At 39.5% G+C, this 17,828-nt stretch overlaps 3 protein-coding genes across 3 annotated transcripts; 2 read left to right on the top strand and 1 right to left on the bottom strand.

Annotated features, from left to right (window-relative positions):
- Nucleotides 1-7,084: 7,084 nt before the first annotated feature.
- On the bottom strand, nucleotides 7,085-9,406 carry LOC148021357 (uncharacterized). The gene has a single exon (XM_087698244.1). It carries the CDS (start codon nucleotides 9,404-9,406, stop codon nucleotides 7,085-7,087), a length of 2,322 nt encoding a protein of 773 aa, XP_087554370.1.
- Nucleotides 9,407-12,094: 2,688 nt separating this feature from the next.
- Nucleotides 12,095-14,416, top strand: LOC148021356 (uncharacterized). Its single transcript, XM_087698243.1, has one exon. The coding sequence runs from the start codon at nucleotides 12,095-12,097 to the stop codon at nucleotides 14,414-14,416; it is 2,322 nt and encodes a 773-aa protein (XP_087554369.1).
- A 556-nt stretch (nucleotides 14,417-14,972) lies between these two features.
- On the top strand, nucleotides 14,973-17,009 carry LOC148021355 (gibberellin 20 oxidase 1-D-like). The gene is made up of 2 exons (XM_087698143.1): nucleotides 14,973-15,665; nucleotides 16,153-17,009. The coding sequence occupies exons 1-2, from the start codon at nucleotides 15,079-15,081 to the stop codon at nucleotides 16,415-16,417; spliced, it is 852 nt and encodes a 283-aa protein (XP_087554269.1). The 5' UTR covers nucleotides 14,973-15,078; the 3' UTR covers nucleotides 16,418-17,009.
- Nucleotides 17,010-17,828: the final 819 nt, after the last annotated feature.

The following is a 17,828-nucleotide window of genomic DNA, read 5'->3' as shown; positions in this document are numbered from 1 at the left end:
AACAATCATGAAAATTTGAGCTTTAACCAAGTTTGGACATTTTTGAACGATATCTGTGACATCTAGCTTGGAGAAGGTGGTGATAATCAAGCGGTCAAAGCTTCTTTACTTACTTGACCAAACATGTGGTGGAGCAATGTGTGTGCTTACTACATTAGGTGTCCTTGCTAAAGTGTTAGATCCTCTTCTCTTGGAGAAAGAGCTAAAGGAGAGTGTGCCATTTTTGAAGAAAAGAAGGAACTTCTATTTTCATTGGAAGCAAACCCTTGCTCTCTGCTAATGAAAAAGCCATAAGAGTTTTTGTTGGCTATTGGCTTTTTGCATCACTATAAACCATATTGCATGTATTTTTTAAATGAATAAAATATATTTTACATTTTTTCTATTAATAAATAATTATTTAATATATGTGTGGTTCATATAAGTGTGATAATAATGTGTGGTACGTGAATGACGCATTTATATATGTTAACATAATTCAATTTAGTAATGTCAATGTGTAGTACTGCACTTGCGATTGTACATATGCAATAATATAACTTGTATGTGTATGTATTACTAGTTTCGATGCCTACCTATTTAAGAAAAAATTTATGCGTTTCAAGTAATAAAACAAAATAACTTTACTCAATTAATTGAATTCCATACACATTGCATGATATATATATATATATGTATATATATATATATATATATATGTATATATATATATATATCAATGTGGTATATAAAATATTTTGGTCTTCCAAGATGCTATGGTGCTATAACACTCATTACAAAATCTTGCATCATTAAATTCATATCCTATGGTGGAGTCCCCTTGTGGTGTCCAAGCCAAATGATAAAGTTCATGTCTTTATCTCTGATTGTGACGCACTTTGCATGGATGGCCGCTAGCTGTGTATAATCGAACAAGTCGATGAGAAACCCCTCTGCAACCGTTTGTAGGGCCTTTATAGTTGCACCAGTCCACTTTCTTGCCAATGGGCCATTGCACACTCGCATCCAAAATCTTTCCAACCCTTTCAACTCCAAGTCTTGCATAACTTCCCGAACAACCTTATGAACAAATCTTTTTGAGATGAGAAACTTATATGTGCGAATGAATTCTCCTTATCTCTTGAAGGGCAATAGTGCCTGGTTTCCATCTTCTCTTTTTCTATGGTGATTCTTGTGCTCTATGGGGAGCACCTTACTCTGTTGTACCAGAGGAGGCTCCACCTTATGCTTTAGGTGTTGGGTCTTAGTATGAGACCTTTCCTTGATCGAAATGGTAAAATGCTTGCTTGGTGCATGCCATGCATGCTCAAGGAGGGCAAGGGCAAGATGGAGAAGAGACTACGGTTGGGAATGTGAGAATGGAGGAAGCAAAGAAAGAAAGATGTGAAAATGAGAAAAAAAATAAACGTTTAACCCATTTAGACCCCAAAACCAAGTTAATGTAGCTTCACATGCACTGTCCATCCTATGATTGCAAATCCATAACCTTTTATTGGAATGTGAGAAAGTTCATACGTACACTTGTTAGATGGCTAAGAGCCCAAATTATTATTTTTAACTAATTTTTTTTAATGGCTCTTGGCTACCTAACAAGTGCACGTGTGAAGTTTCATCATATTTTGATAATGTTTGGTATTTTAAAAATTATCTCACACCAAAATTATGGATGGATTAGTAATCGAGAAATCAACGTCGCAACTACTAGCCGTAGAAGCTTTGCACCACATAGACTATATAGAGGCATCATGAGTAAAGTCTGTGATAAGAAATAGCAAATTTTTGCATGTTTTTCCTATTGAAATTATCAGTGCTAGCAAAAACTCTAAGTAAGCATTGAAAATATACCAAAGATGCATAGTCAAAGTTGAGAGTGAAGGACAATAGTAAAAATTTAATTTATATTTTAAGGGCGTATACAACAATTTTGCACTAGGATATAGTCATATGTCCAATGCACGAGGAGAGCACTATGCCAAGAAAAATAACATTACAAGCTATGTTCATTTCATTGAAACAAATGCATCCTTCACTGCTTGAAGAATTTTTACAAGTTGGAAGTCCTTGGGAGTTACAGTGATGCACTTCGCATGTATTGCACAACATTGAGCATTAGTTATCAAGTCAACCAAAAAGGCCTCTGCAACACACTGTAAAGCATGAAGACATTCATTTGTGAAGTGATCAGCTATCTTAACCTTGTGCCAAATCCCACCTTCTCCTTTTTGTGCGGTAGTGCTTTTGCACAATCTCATGAACAAGTCTTGAGAGGCTCACCTTTGGAATGATGAGATCAAAAGAGCATTGATACCTCCTGATTTCTCTCAAGGACACTCTACCTAGGTTCCACTTGTGTTTCTTGAGGGGATGCTAAGGAGGAACCTTGTGAGGATGGCGTGAGGAAGCTAGGTTAGGTTGAGAAGGGGGTGCATCTGGGCTTATAGATTCTCCAAGGGGCTAAACACAATATGGGGTTCTAAGAGAAAGATTATTTGCAACTACCCTAGGCCTAGTCATCTTTCATGCACAACAGATGTGAGAACTCAATGAATAAGATAGAAAGGGAAACCCTCTTTTATATAACCCTAAACTATAAGGCTCATTTACATAGATGCACACTCTCTTTTTTTCTCTTAAACAATGACTTGCGTTTACAGTAAACACATTGTTCATCTTACTATATTAGCTCTCCTCGAACCCATTTCCCACCTTCTCAAAGCCTTGTTTTTAGCCACTTGGCATGGTTTTCTTTGGCACTTGAGGCTTCATAATGCACTCTTTTAGTGACATGACTTGACTGCATCATATCTACAACCGATTCATCAATCATTACTTTCATTTATTCTCTTTTGCAAGGGTTTAGCTTCATTCGCTACTACTATAATCCTATACCACCAAGATAGCAATCGGATCATTGGATTGCTACCATTCACCCCTCCAGTATGAATGATTTTTCTTTGGTATGCACCAGGCACTATCCAATGTGAATTTTCCATCCCTTGTATGGACCAAACTCCGATGCTTCCCTTTTCTGCAAAGTATGACCCATGTGCCTTAAGGATATGCTACAAAGACACATATCAAACATGAGTAAAACCATGCTCAATATTTTATAAAATTCATACAATTTTAAAATATTAACTTAGTACGCATCATGTAATGTGTGATAGGGCTTTTTCTCCACACTTCCACAATGTTTTTGTAGAACCTATGCACAATGTCGATAAATTCTTACTTATCTTCATTGTTAAATTCCATCTTGTAAAGTAAGGGAGCCAATTTGTTAAGACTAATCCAAACCTTAGCTTTAGCCAACCTTGTTTTCTCTCTATTACTTCGATCATGAACTAAAAACTACAACTTTTTTCACCCATCATAGTCTTGCGACCTACAAACCATGACATTTCCTTCCTCATTGATGGGTGATGAGAGAAACTTCTTAGTCTTTGCTCCTCCAAAGCAAGGATTTTTTAGCAAGTTACTTGATTTTCTTGATCTCTTTTCATATTTTTCAATTTTCACTTGATACTTGTGTAGCCTAATTTTTTATAGCACTTGCTTCACATTCCTACACGTTGCAATGGCTTCTTTTTTTTGTTGCATCTTATAAGCAAAGCAAATGTATTCATATACAAGTTTCTCCATGATTCTAACAAAACCATACAATGAACAAATGTGAATATGATTAAATGGAATGTTGAAGATGGGCTTCCAAGTGGAATCTTCACTATTGTGTATCGGAGCAGCACTTGTCACCTTTTTCCATTTTTTCTTTCTATCTTTTTCTTCCATCCTCTCTGTCTAGCAATATAGGCATGGATTCTTTGTATTTGTACCATTGGAAATTCCACACATGCATTTTCAAGTTTTCAAGTCTCTTATACAATGCCATTCAACCAAGTATTGACCATACCCTTCAACCGAGAGCATCTCACCATGTTCCTGATGATGGATAATGTTTGGGATGCTTTGTGCATAAAAAACAGTTGCATTACCTCAAATGTTTCCTTACGAACTTCAAATGCAGTGAGCCACCACACATGGTACTCGGATTGAACACTAAAGTACCTTGGGTTGTTCTTGTCGAAATGTAAGGCTCTATTCATCAAAGTTACACTAACTCTTTCAAGCTTTACCTCTTTAATGACCTCACTTTCATCCAATTCTATAACAAACTGTAATTTACCATGACATTCCTCAACATACATATTGGAGTACATTACCATTGTGAACTGCACCTTGTACAAATCTAAATAGTAATTGTTGAGTTTCGTGAACTTCACCTCATATGCATTTTTTGTCACAATCTTTAGTGTTTCCATGCATTGAATATGCATTAAATCTCATATCAACTCAAATACCTTTGTATTAAGTTATCACCGAGTCTCTATTCACTTTGAAGGTTGAGGAAGAGGCACGATTCTATTTCTCTTCAGCACATGACCAAAGCTAGCCTTCACACCTTTGAATATCTTTCAGTAAGTCACTGTGCTAATACTAGCCCTATCATAAATGGATTGTGTATCCATAGCTAACAACTCATTTGATACATCTTTTAATGTGCACTCAATCACCTTTTCCTTCATAGCCTTAAACTTAATATTGCTCAAAGCATTTTCCAATGTACTTGCCTTCAGCAATCTACTAATACATAATCCAACCTCACCCTCACCTAGGTTCTCATTTTGAGATACCTTGCATACTCTGATACATCATCTAGTGTAACCAAGTAACCTATTGAGCTGCCTAGTGTAACCAAGTAACCTATTTTCACCCTCGCACACATACTTCAGCAAATTTGTGATTCCTAAGAAAGTTAGAGGTCTATTGTTTAAGGGTTCAATTGGATAGATTTGCCCATCAACCCACAAGTCTATATGTTTCAATCCCATTTTCATATAACTTTGTAGAACCTGAGGGTTGATACTAGTATGTTGGGTTCTTTTGAATAATGGGGCATATTTAATCTCTACCTCAATATGGAGCTTATTCTTTCTTGTATTCATTTCACTTATTAAAGAAAAGGAGATTTGGTTGTCACATGAGGTAGAGTGAAGATGCATGGAGAGGCACACAAAGGTGCTAAGGGAAAGGAGGGTGTAAGTAATTCACTCTGTTAATAAAGGTTGTATAAACACAGAGAAGAGGTCACAATAGAGCCATGAGATAGTATAGATAGGGGGCAAAATAGCTCAAAGAGTAGGAATAACCAAGACTTTAGAAACTTGCACTTACACGCTTAGCATTTATGAATGTCTAGTTTCTAGAAAAAATTTTACTCTCTTTTTGCATGCACTATTGAATGAAGATCGTCTAGAATCCAAAATCCTTCTTCTCTCAACGTATCTCATAGATAATTTCCTTGTTTTGCAAAGAAGAGGTCGTTCAGACCATCTTTTATCATAACCATTTGCAATATGATAAAGATTCAAGTAACAAACATGTAACTCATTGACTATGGTGTAACCCTTTAATCTTGACTTATATCATTAAAGTAACTCTTTTTGAGAAAGTTAATATCTCCACTTGTCTCTTTTCAAGATTTTCTTACCTTGTTGAACCTTTTTAAAATTTGCACAAATAATGATGAAGCATGTCCATATGACATTGGCATTACAAGTAACATTTTCACGAAGTCCTTATTAATCACACATCATCTAATTGAACAAAGTGGTTGAGACTTTGGTTTGTTCCATACTATCTTGCAAATCTCGAAAATGTGCATTGTCGTACAACTCATGGATGAGGCTTCTTTGGATTGCTAAACATGATTTGGGTTGCTAAGATTTGTAGGATACTAGTCGGACCAAGATTTTACGAGAATGAGAGATGGATCGAGGCTCGTGTACACTTTCGCCCAAAGCAGATTTAACTGGGTATTGGTTTCCGGAATCGTCCAAGGATTCGTTTGTTGTAGCTAGTGATCAAATGAGTAAAAGGTAAAGTGTATAGTTTGTGATGTTGAGTGGGTGCAATATCTTTGGAGCTGTCAATTTGTAGTGGGCGGAACCATGATGGTTTTTGAAAGCACAGTACGCGAAATCAGATATGAGATTGACCATTCACCCATCGAATTGCTGCAGGTATAGCCTATGGCATCGAGCTCGTACGAGTGAATTTGTTTGTTCGTTTTCGTAGCGCATCCTTCAGTGATAATATGGTGCGATTCCAGCTTGTTCTCGTAAACGAAAAGAAGAGCGGATGCGACATCGTTGCTGCCGCGTGTGGGGCAGCGGGGCCTAGTTGCTGCGAAAGACATCGGTGTGCGGAAGCGTCGATTGGAGTCCGGCACTCTTGTCTGATTCTGACTCGCAAGCCTAAAATTTGAAGGTTGCAACACCCTTCAAAGGGGGTTTTGCACTTCTAGAGAAGGGTGATACATATATTACCCTTCAAAAGAAAGCTAAGAATTTTAGAAAAATAGTTATATGCCCTTCCAAACTCTTTAAAAAGAAAAGGAGAGGTCCTTTAAGACCTTCTAAATGAAAAGTAAGTTGGGTAGCCCTTCAAATTTGAGGGCTGATTCTGAAGTCGGATACAGTGTTCATTTTTGAAGGGCTAGTCCATATTTTCTCCTGAAGGTCTCTCTATGATATTGCCTTTCGACTTGAAGGTCATTTTTCAAAATATAGCCTTCGAATGATGTGTGCAATAAATATTTCCTTTCAAGATCTAAAGTTTGTGCAAGGATTCAAGGAAGCTTTTTAATCAAAATCACTTAACAACGGTAAAATTCTAATACATGTACAATACAATTTTTCCTTTCAATTTTTACTATACATATTAGATTTAATCAACTCTATTACGAATCATATCGACTCTATTATGAATCATTGATATAGCTTTTACTATCTATTCTCGATAAACTATGTAATCAGACCTATTTTCATGTATCTTTGGTAAGAAACTTCAAAGTAATAAATGAGACTTAAATCTTTGTATTCTTACAAGCTTTAACAACAATGTTAATATCTTTTTATTTGAATTGTATGCAAAATAACAATTGTCAAATCTCAAGTCAATAAAGAAAATAAATTAGAATAGTTCATACAAGTGATAAAATAGTGAGAGGCTTGAGCACAACTATCTAACTTGTGGTATGGATATCAACATCCCGATGAGCTTTCAAGCTATCCCAAGTAGAGTAGATCGCATCCCAATCTACCTCTCTTGGATCTCGTGTGCCATTGTAAGAAAGAAACATAAGCTTGTTAACATTCTCCAAGCTCAATCGATTGCGGTCATTTGACTTGATCCGGTTCATCTTGGAGAATCCCCTTTCACAATTGACTGTGCTTGCAACAATAACCAAGCAAGCACGCCAAAGCTTCTTCATCTCACCAAAAGACTGATCCCATTCAATATCATGTGCACAAAACTGCCATGCCATATGCATACTCTTTCCAGGACATGCTCTCTTCAGTTTTGCCATGAACTCTTCATATTGCAACTTACACATATTCACATTCACTATATCTCCAAACTTTTCCAACAATGGCCTAATCCATATAGCACCCATGTTGAAAATACCACGTACATCCTCTGGATAGTCTCTAGGGCTAAAGATTTTGGTAGCCTCAAAAAGCTCCAAGTCACGAAATCGAGCATGCAATGAAGTTATCACACTACGAAGAAACTGTCTTCCAACATCAATACAAGCATCCCATGTGATAAGATCCTTGGCTGTATCTTTATTTCCCAAGACATTGATATGCAGTGTATGCTTATCTATCAGTTGTGCACCATTTTGAAACACCATGCAACCATCTTTCACTTGCCCAAAAAACTGGGTAATATGCTCAGCACCTCTACCAAACTCACCTGCAAGAAAGCGAGCTTGAAGAATATCGATTGTAGTCACAAGCTCTGTGCCAATTGTAGTAATATCCACATGATCAACTTGGAACTTTTTGTTCAAAACATTCAAATGATGAAGTACATCTGTCAATAAATGAAGAAAAAACTGAACTTTAAAAGAGGTAAAGGAGGTATACAAATCACATTTCTCTCGCTTCCAAATTCGCAAGAGCACTGGCATCAAAGTTACCATCCTCTTTGTTACTTGCCCACGTGATAACCAACGAATGTCATGCATTCTCAAAATCTCATGGGCTGAAAGATGAAACTCTGAAGCAAGGTCCTTTACCTCTTCATGTCTCTTATAAGAGCTATTCACCCATTTGTAAGCCTTCTTTACTGCCTTTTCCACAACATCAAAAATAGGAAATCCACCCAATGCATCTTTTACTGCCAAAGCATCTCTATGTGCAATGCAATGAATTCCAACCAAATGAGGTACATCTCTCGCAAAACGTGCAACCAATCCATTCTCCATGCCCATCATAACACTACAGCCATCAGTGGCAAATCCCACCAATTTTGATTTTGATAAACCATACATGCATAAGAACTCTGAAAGTGCATCGTATAAAGCAGCTGCAGTTCCATTTCTTGTATGAAGCAACCTAATGAAGCGATTGCATACATGACCAGTTTTTGTCAAATATGTTATACACACAATCATATGATGGTCATTAGAGACATCTGTACTCTCATCTACCATCAAGGAGAAGAAAGGACTCTCAATAATTTCACTTTTAACCATCTCATAAAAGTGTGTATAACATGCCTCCAAGAAAAGCAAAGAAGATGTGTATGAAAGGTAGGATGCATAACAATTCTCAATAGGAACATTTGGTGTTCCAAGGAATGCCAATTCCTCGACATTCTTTTGAAAATCACACAAAGATTTATCCCTAATGGAAATGAAATACAAAACTTTCAAAAGAACTTTTACACGAGATACCTTTTTATCTACTGCATTAGAGTCCATCTTTTCAAGATGCAAGCTCATAGGCACCATAGATTTCCTTTCTTTTTCAGCCCATAGAAATGCAGCCTTCTCATGCTCCTTCGATTTCTCGTGAGTCTGTAATGATGGCCTTTGAAGTACTGTACTCCCAACAGTAGCAAAAGCATTACTCATTCGAAATTGTATGCAATAGCTACAAAAAATCCTTTCTTTACCATAAGCATCATGCAATGAATAACTCCATGGATGATATGTTTTCCAATGCTCTTTGTAAGAGCGTTGACCTTTCACTTTTTGAGGTGCACTACCCTCATAATCGAGGGTGGCATCTACATGAGCAACATATTGCTCTCTTACCCCATCAAGACTTCTCATAGCTTCATCAAAAGAATCCACACTTTCACTTGCATCCCCTATAGGCATGTTTAGATCCAAACTCACATTTATATGAGTAGATGCAGTAGGTGTGTCAGATGTGGGCGGAGGTGCAATTGATGAGGCACTTACAAGCATGGAATCTCCTTGAGCAACCCGTTTCCTTCGAGCAAGTGCTAGAGATAGAGTCAATTGACTCAAATCCCTCTTAGGACGACCCATATCTATAATATGGATGCAAAGAGTTAAGGTATGCTAAAGTTAAACACTCCAAAGTCCAAATGGTAGTGGACTGCGACAAATACTAGCAATCTTTAAAACTTGAGATTTAAAAATTGGTAGAATGTTGAACTCATACCTGCTCAAAGTTTCGATGAAGACTTGATTTAAAGTTAGATGGTATACTCTAATATCAATCTGCCCTGTAGGCTGCAAGGCAAAGACATCTATCTAAGATTAATAGTCTTAGATTTTGAAAGTCTCTAAGCTCAAGAATTGTATGTTCAAATGTAAATTCTCCAAGCTCAAGAATCATATGTTGTTCGACAAGGAATGTACCTTTGAAGTTCAAGGCTCGAGCTGTGCAAGGCTGAGCAGTGAGTAAGCTTTAGGCTTTAGCTCCTTGGGCGGTGGACCTCAAGACAGCTTCTATTATAGCTCCGACTCCCGAGGCTCTGAGGCTCGAGCTCGTATTGAATCTTGAATCTTGATTCCTGGGACGGTACCTGAATGATGAATCCTGAAGTGCCAAATGGCATTTGGTACTAGCCTCGTGAGTCGGGACTCGGCCCTCTAGGCAGTGGCAAGTGCCCTCTAGTCACAGACTCGACTCCACGAATCAGATGGAAGTTCAAGGCAATGGCAAGTGCCGCTGCCCGCAATGGGCACTGGGCACATAGGAATCGTCACGCCCAGGCCCCACGCTGAAGCCTGACTCCTGAGATGCTCGCGACTCCAGAGTCCAGCGGCCAGCCTCTAGGAAGTCAACTGTTGGACCAGAATCCACCGCTCGAGCCTCGCGAACCCAGGTCCCAGAGTCCAGCAGCAGCCAGCCTTGGCTCTTCAAGCTTCACGTCAACAGTCAACTCCTGACTTCTGAGGGCCGAGTCCCGACTCCCAAGTCCCAGCCGGCAGCCTCCAGGATGGTGGACACTGGACCGTGGTCACGACTCACGACTCGTCACTCCACGAGTCGGTAACATGCGGCATGCCTCATTGCCTGCACAGTGCAGCCTGTCGCTTTCAAGAATGTGAGCCTCGAGGGGAGGGTTTTGAGCCTAGGGTTTTGATCGCCCGGCACCGGTCAGTGTACTTAGAAGATAGTAGTATAGTACTTACTACTATAGTCTATTATCTATACTTATTACTAACTAGTAACTTGTAAGTTAGTAACTCGAGAGTCGGAGTCTCGGATCTCGATAATAGTACTTACAACTTACTATTTAGTACTAACTAGTAGACTCACTACTAATAAATTTATTTATAATATAATATATTAATTTTTTAGAAAAAAAAGTGCCCTTCGAATGCAGCGCTTGAAGAATTTTGCCTTTCTCCAAGAAGGGCAAATGGCTTGGAGAAAGGCAAAATTCTTCAAGCGCTGCATTCGAAGGGCACTTTTTTTTCTAAAAAATTAATATATTATATTATAAATAAATTTATTAGTAGTGAGTCTACTAGTTAGTACTAAATAGTAAGTTGTAAGTACTATTATCGAGATCCGAGACTCCGACTCTCGAGTTACTAACTTACAAGTTACTAGTTAGTAATAAGTATAGATAATAGACTATAGTAGTAAGTACTATACTACTATCTTCTAAGTACACTGACCGGTGCCGGGCGATCAAAACCCTAGGCTCAAAACCCTCCCCTCGAGGCTCACATTCTTGAAAGCGACAGGCTGCACTGTGCAGGCAATGAGGCATGCCGCATGTTACCGACTCGTGGAGTGACGAGTCGTGAGTCGTGACCACGGTCCAGTGTCCACCATCCTGGAGGCTGCCGGCTGGGACTTGGGAGTCGGGACTCGGCCCTCAGAAGTCAGGAGTTGACTGTTGACGTGAAGCTTGAAGAGCCAAGGCTGGCTGCTGCTGGACTCTGGGACCTGGGTTCGCGAGGCTCGAGCGGTGGATTCTGGTCCAACAGTTGACTTCCTAGAGGCTGGCCGCTGGACTCTGGAGTCGCGAGCATCTCAGGAGTCAGGCTTCAGCGTGGGGCCTGGGCGTGACGATTCCTATGTGCCCAGTGCCCATTGCGGGCAGCGGCACTTGCCATTGCCTTGAACTTCCATCTGATTCGTGGAGTCGAGTCTGTGACTAGAGGGCACTTGCCACTGCCTAGAGGGCCGAGTCCCGACTCACGAGGCTAGTACCAAATGCCATTTGGCACTTCAGGATTCATCATTCAGGTACCGTCCCAGGAATCAAGATTCAAGATTCAATACGAGCTCGAGCCTCAGAGCCTCGGGAGTCGGAGCTATAATAGAAGCTGTCTTGAGGTCCACCGCCCAAGGAGCTAAAGCCTAAAGCTTACTCACTGCTCAGCCTTGCACAGCTCGAGCCTTGAACTTCAAAGGTACATTCCTTGTCGAACAACATATGATTCTTGAGCTTGGAGAATTTACATTTGAACATACAATTCTTGAGCTTAGAGACTTTCAAAATCTAAGACTATTAATCTTAGATAGATGTCTTTGCCTTGCAGCCTACAGGGCAGATTGATATTAGAGTATACCATCTAACTTTAAATCAAGTCTTCATCGAAACTTTGAGCAGGTATGAGTTCAACATTCTACCAATTTTTAAATCTCAAGTTTTAAAGATTGCTAGTATTTGTCGCAGTCCACTACCATTTGGACTTTGGAGTGTTTAACTTTAGCATACCTTAACTCTTTGCATCCATATTATAGATATGGGTCGTCCTAAGAGGGATTTGAGTCAATTGACTCTATCTCTAGCACTTGCTCGAAGGAAACGGGTTGCTCAAGGAGATTCCATGCTTGTAAGTGCCTCATCAATTGCACCTCCGCCCACATCTGACACACCTACTGCATCTACTCATATAAATGTGAGTTTGGATCTAAACATGCCTATAGGGGATGCAAGTGAAAGTGTGGATTCTTTTGATGAAGCTATGAGAAGTCTTGATGGGGTAAGAGAGCAATATGTTGCTCATGTAGATGCCACCCTCGATTATGAGGGTAGTGCACCTCAAAAAGTGAAAGGTCAACGCTCTTACAAAGAGCATTGGAAAACATATCATCCATGGAGTTATTCATTGCATGATGCTTATGGTAAAGAAAGGATTTTTTGTAGCTATTGCATACAATTTCGAATGAGTAATGCTTTTGCTACTGTTGGGAGTACAGTACTTCAAAGGCCATCATTACAGACTCACGAGAAATCGAAGGAGCATGAGAAGGCTGCATTTCTATGGGCTGAAAAAGAAAGGAAATCTATGGTGCCTATGAGCTTGCATCTTGAAAAGATGGACTCTAATGCAGTAGATAAAAAGGTATCTCGTGTAAAAGTTCTTTTGAAAGTTTTGTATTTCATTTCCATTAGGGATAAATCTTTGTGTGATTTTCAAAAGAATGTCGAGGAATTGGCATTCCTTGGAACACCAAATGTTCCTATTGAGAATTGTTATGCATCCTACCTTTCATACACATCTTCTTTGCTTTTCTTGGAGGCATGTTATACACACTTTTATGAGATGGTTAAAAGTGAAATTATTGAGAGTCCTTTCTTCTCCTTGATGGTAGATGAGAGTACAGATGTCTCTAATGACCATCATATGATTGTGTGTATAACATATTTGACAAAAACTGGTCATGTATGCAATCGCTTCATTAGGTTGCTTCATACAAGAAATGGAACTGCAGCTGCTTTATACGATGCACTTTCAGAGTTCTTATGCATGTATGGTTTATCAAAATCAAAATTGGTGGGATTTGCCACTGATGGCTGTAGTGTTATGATGGGCATGGAGAATGGATTGGTTGCACGTTTTGCGAGAGATGTACCTCATTTGGTTGGAATTCATTGCATTGCACATAGAGATGCTTTGGCAGTAAAAGATGCATTGGGTGGATTTCCTATTTTTGATGTTGTGGAAAAGGCAGTAAAGAAGGCTTACAAATGGGTGAATAGCTCTTATAAGAGACATGAAGAGGTAAAGGACCTTGCTTCAGAGTTTCATCTTTCAGCCCATGAGATTTTGAGAATGCATGACATTCGTTGGTTATCACGTGGGCAAGTAACAAAGAGGATGGTAACTTTGATGCCAGTGCTCTTGCGAATTTGGAAGCGAGAGAAATGTGATTTGTATACCTCCTTTACCTCTTTTAAAGTTCAGTTTTTTCTTCATTTATTGACAGATGTACTTCATCATTTGAATGTTTTGAACAAAAAGTTCCAAGTTGATCATGTGGATATTACTACAATTGGCACAGAGCTTGTGACTACAATCGATATTCTTCAAGCTCGCTTTCTTGCAGGTGAGTTTGGTAGAGGTGCTGAGCATATTACCCAGTTTTTTGGGCAAGTGAAAGATGGTTGCATGGTGTTTCAAAATGGTGCACAACTGATAGATAAGCATACACTGCATATCAATGTCTTGGGAAATAAAGATACAGCCAAGGATCTTATCACATGGGATGCTTGTATTGATGTTGGAAGACAGTTTCTTCGTAGTGTGATAACTTCATTGCATGCTCGATTTCGTGACTTGGAGCTTTTTGAGGCTACCAAAATCTTTAGCCCTAGAGACTATCCAGAGGATGTACGTGGTATTTTCAACATGGGTGCTATATGGATTAGGCCATTGTTGGAAAAGTTTGGAGATATAGTGAATGTGAATATGTGTAAGTTGCAATATGAAGAGTTCATGGCAAAACTGAAGAGAGCATGTCCTGGAAAGAGTATGCATATGGCATGGCAGTTTTGTGCACATGATATTGAATGGGATCAGTCTTTTGGTGAGATGAAGAAGCTTTGGCGTGCTTGCTTGGTTATTGTTGCAAGCACAGTCAATTGTGAAAGGGGATTCTCCAAGATGAACCGGATCAAGTCAAATGACCGCAATCGATTGAGCTTGGAGAATGTTAACAAGCTTATGTTTCTTTCTTACAATGGCACACGAGATCCAAGAGAGGTAGATTGGGATGCGATCTACTCTACTTGGGATAGCTTGAAAGCTCATCGGGATGTTGATATCCATACCACAAGTTAGATAGTTGTGCTCAAGCCTCTCACTATTTTATCACTTGTATGAACTATTCTAATTTATTTTCTTTATTGACTTGAGATTTGACAATTGTTATTTTGCATAGAATTCAAATAAAAAGATATTAACATTGTTGTTAAAGCTTGTAAGAATACAAAGATTTAAGTCTCATTTATTACTTTGAAGTTTCTTACCAAAGATACATGAAAATAGGTCTGATTACATAGTTTATCGAGAATAGATAGTAAAAGCTATATCAATGATTCATAATAGAGTCGATATGATTCGTAATAGAGTTGATTAAATCTAATATGTATAGTAAAAATTGAAAGGAAAAATTGTATTGTACATGTATTAGAATTTTACCGTTGTTAAGTGATTTTGATTAAAAAGCTTCCTTGAATCCTTGCACAAACTTTAGATCTTGAAAGGAAATATTTATTGCACACATCATTCGAAGGCTATATTTTGAAAAATGACCTTCAAGTCGAAAGGCAATATCATAGAGAGACCTTCAGGAGAAAATATGGACTAGCCCTTCAAAAATGAACACTGGCGGCAACTCAGAGAGCTCGGAGGTACAAAGACATAGAACAGCTCAGCAGCAGCTAATACTCAGCTGCAGGGCTTCTGCGTTAACTACCCACTAGCTCGACAGTAATGGGAATATGGCGTCTCCCGCGGTCGCTCCTCAGCAGTTGCATTCAGCCCCTGCAGCAGCTGCCACGTCGTGCATCACTGACACATTCTCGCAGTCCGTCAGCATCCCCGCGGAGTTCATATGGCCGGAGCTGCTGCAGTCGCAATCCGAAGGAGGGGCGCTCACCCTGGAGAAGCAGCCTGTCATGCAGGATATGCCCACCATCGACCTCTCTCTGTTCCGCCGCATGAGGACTAATTCCGCAGATCCCACCTCATTAATGTCGACTGCAATGGATCGATATCATGATCAGCTGGCTGCCTTGCTGCACGCTGCCCGGACGCTGGGGTTCTTCCAGGTGGTCAACCACGGCGTGGACGCGTCCCTGGTCGAGGCCGCCCATGGCCACTCCGAGCGCTTGTTCAGATTGCCCCTGGAGAGGAAGCACAGAGCAAAACGACTCCCCGGCGAGAGCTTTGGTTATAGCAACAGCTTCGCTGGGCGTTTCACTTGCAGGTTGCCCTGGAAGGAGACTTTCTCCGCCCAGCCCACGCCGGTTTCCAGCGTCTCTCACTACTTTCAACAGATCTTGGGTGACGACCACCAAGCTTGCAGGTTTTGCTGTCGCCCTTTTCATCTACTTCATATAAACTCTGCCTCTGCGACTGGTTTTGGTGCTTATTACTCTAATTCCCTCCCGCGAACTCTCTCATCAGTCTAATTCGTCATCTCTTCTCCTTCATACTAAATTTACTCATTATTAGAGCAGACTCCAGCTTCACATTTTCAGATTGCCCCCTCGGATCAAGCTCTCGAATTTCATCTTCTCCTGTCTTAGTGGCTCACGTTGTTTGTATGCCTATCAGTGGATTCACCTTGAATCAAATGTTTAAACAGGTTTAAGGCTTTACCGATTCATGTCTTCATGGGCCGCTCATTAACGCCACCAACCATGAACAGATCATATCCGGGGCCATGCTTCTAGGAGCGACTTTAATACAATGCCTCAACTACATGAGATTTTAGTTGGCTTATTCGTAGTATTAGAGTTAATTTCGGATGATAACATGGTTAACCAAAATCTTGCTTTTGCGGGTTGCAGCTCGACTTTCGAGAAATATTGTAAAGAAATGGTGAAGCTAGGGCTTGAGATATTGGAGGCCCTTGGGCTCGCCTTAGGTCTACAATGCACCTCATTGAGACAATACTTTGAAGACAACAGCTCTATTCTGCGCCTAAACTACTATCCATCTTGTCGCCAACCTTCTCTCACATTGGGGACGGGGCCCCACACAGATCCATCAGCACTTACAATATTGCACCAGGACGAGGTTGTAGGGCTCCAAGTGTGCCATGAAAACACATGATACACTATCCCTCCACAAAAGGATGCATTTGTCATAAACATCGGGGACACATTAATGTTAAGTGCATCTCCTTAAATGTTGGTTTGAATTTTCTCCTTCCAATACGTACTTATCGTGTGCTTACCCCTCCATGGACTTTTTGGTTTAGGCCATCACAAACAAGCATTTCAAGAGTGGTGTACATAGGGCTCTTGTGAATGACTTTGTTGGAAGAAAGTCTATAGTTTTCTTTTTGAATCCACCATTTGAGATGACACTTTCTCCAGTTGAGGAGTTGATAGATGAAGCCAACCCAAGGGCATATGAAGATTTCACATGGGAGAATTTCCTTTACTTCACACAATCTGTTCATAGGCCATGTGTAAACACGATAGATTATTTCCATAATCCGGACTCTAAGCAAGAGTAAGCAAAGCATCACAATACAAGCATCTATCCTATTCAGAGTAGTTTGGTATAAACAATTAGACCTATCAATGCTATCAGTGTATTAGATCTGAAGGCACAACTAGATAGGCATTGCGGCCTAGTGTTTGGATGTAGAACAAAAGCCTTATATTTGAGTTTATATCCTTTTCGTACTGAGTTTGGAAAAGCTTCTAATTGTGCAATGTTTTGAGGTTCTATGGTAATCATGAGTGATTTCATTTTAAAGGCATAAAAGGAATAGTGTAGGCAAGAGGCTCATGAATAAGTCAATGTACACCAATTTCCAAAAAAGCTCAACTTTATCTAACCATACATGAAATCCATTTGATCCCCATTTGAAAAAAGGCCTTCTTGGTTTAAAGTACAGTAGGAACCATGATAATATTGTTGTGCTAGACTCTCGTACTCTAGATAATAGAATAGGTTTTCAACTGAATCATCTCATTAAAAGCTCAAATGCTGCCAAACTATGGGCATATAGCATCTTGGTAACAATTGCCCAAGTCATTGTGTATTTTTTATAATCTATCATCAAATTAACCATGTATATTTTGTGTGCAACATTCGTGAGAACTGTTTGGGTAACACTACAATAGAATGGAAGTAGGGATGTGAATGCTAAACATGAAGAAATTGGTATGTTTAAGTGCCTAGCACATAACCCATTCAAAGTCTCGTGGACCTAAGAGATGTTAGTGAGAAGTGTTTGGGTAACACTACAATAGAATGGAAGTAGGGACGAGAATGCCAAATGTGAAGAAGTGGGTACATTTTAGTGCCTAGCACATAATCCATTTAATATCACATGGATCTAAAAGAACTAAATGCCCTTCTGACCATATAACGAAACCTTTGAAAAAGTGTTATCATACATGTTTATTTTAACATGTAGTTACACATATTTCCATGTAAAATATGCCCCCATTGAATTTAGGGATAATATAGATCCCAAGCAAAAAATACCAACATTTGGGCCAAATAG

Source organism: Lygodium microphyllum, chromosome 18 (assembly GCF_053477565.2).
Source record: "Lygodium microphyllum isolate KBCC chromosome 18, Lygodium_microphyllum_v1.1.10, whole genome shotgun sequence".
NCBI lineage: Eukaryota > Viridiplantae > Streptophyta > Polypodiopsida > Schizaeales > Lygodiaceae > Lygodium > Lygodium microphyllum.
Note: the sequence above shows the minus strand (reverse complement) of the source record. Positions and strands in the feature narration are given on the sequence as shown.

What these genes read in the sequence shown, in the direction of transcription:
- LOC148021357 (XM_087698244.1), bottom strand. Translation starts at nt 9,406, where the DNA reads ATGGGTCGTCCTAAGAGGGATTTGAGTCAATTGACTCTATCTCTAGCA.
- LOC148021356 (XM_087698243.1), top strand. Translation starts at nt 12,095, where the DNA reads ATGGGTCGTCCTAAGAGGGATTTGAGTCAATTGACTCTATCTCTAGCA.
- LOC148021355 (XM_087698143.1), top strand. Translation starts at nt 15,079, where the DNA reads ATGGCGTCTCCCGCGGTCGCTCCTCAGCAGTTGCATTCAGCCCCTGCA. An exon ending in GACGACCACCAAGCTTGCAG is followed by an intron (nt 15,666 to 16,152) that starts GTTTTGCTGTCG and finishes TGCGGGTTGCAG; the next exon opens with CTCGACTTTCGAGAAATATT.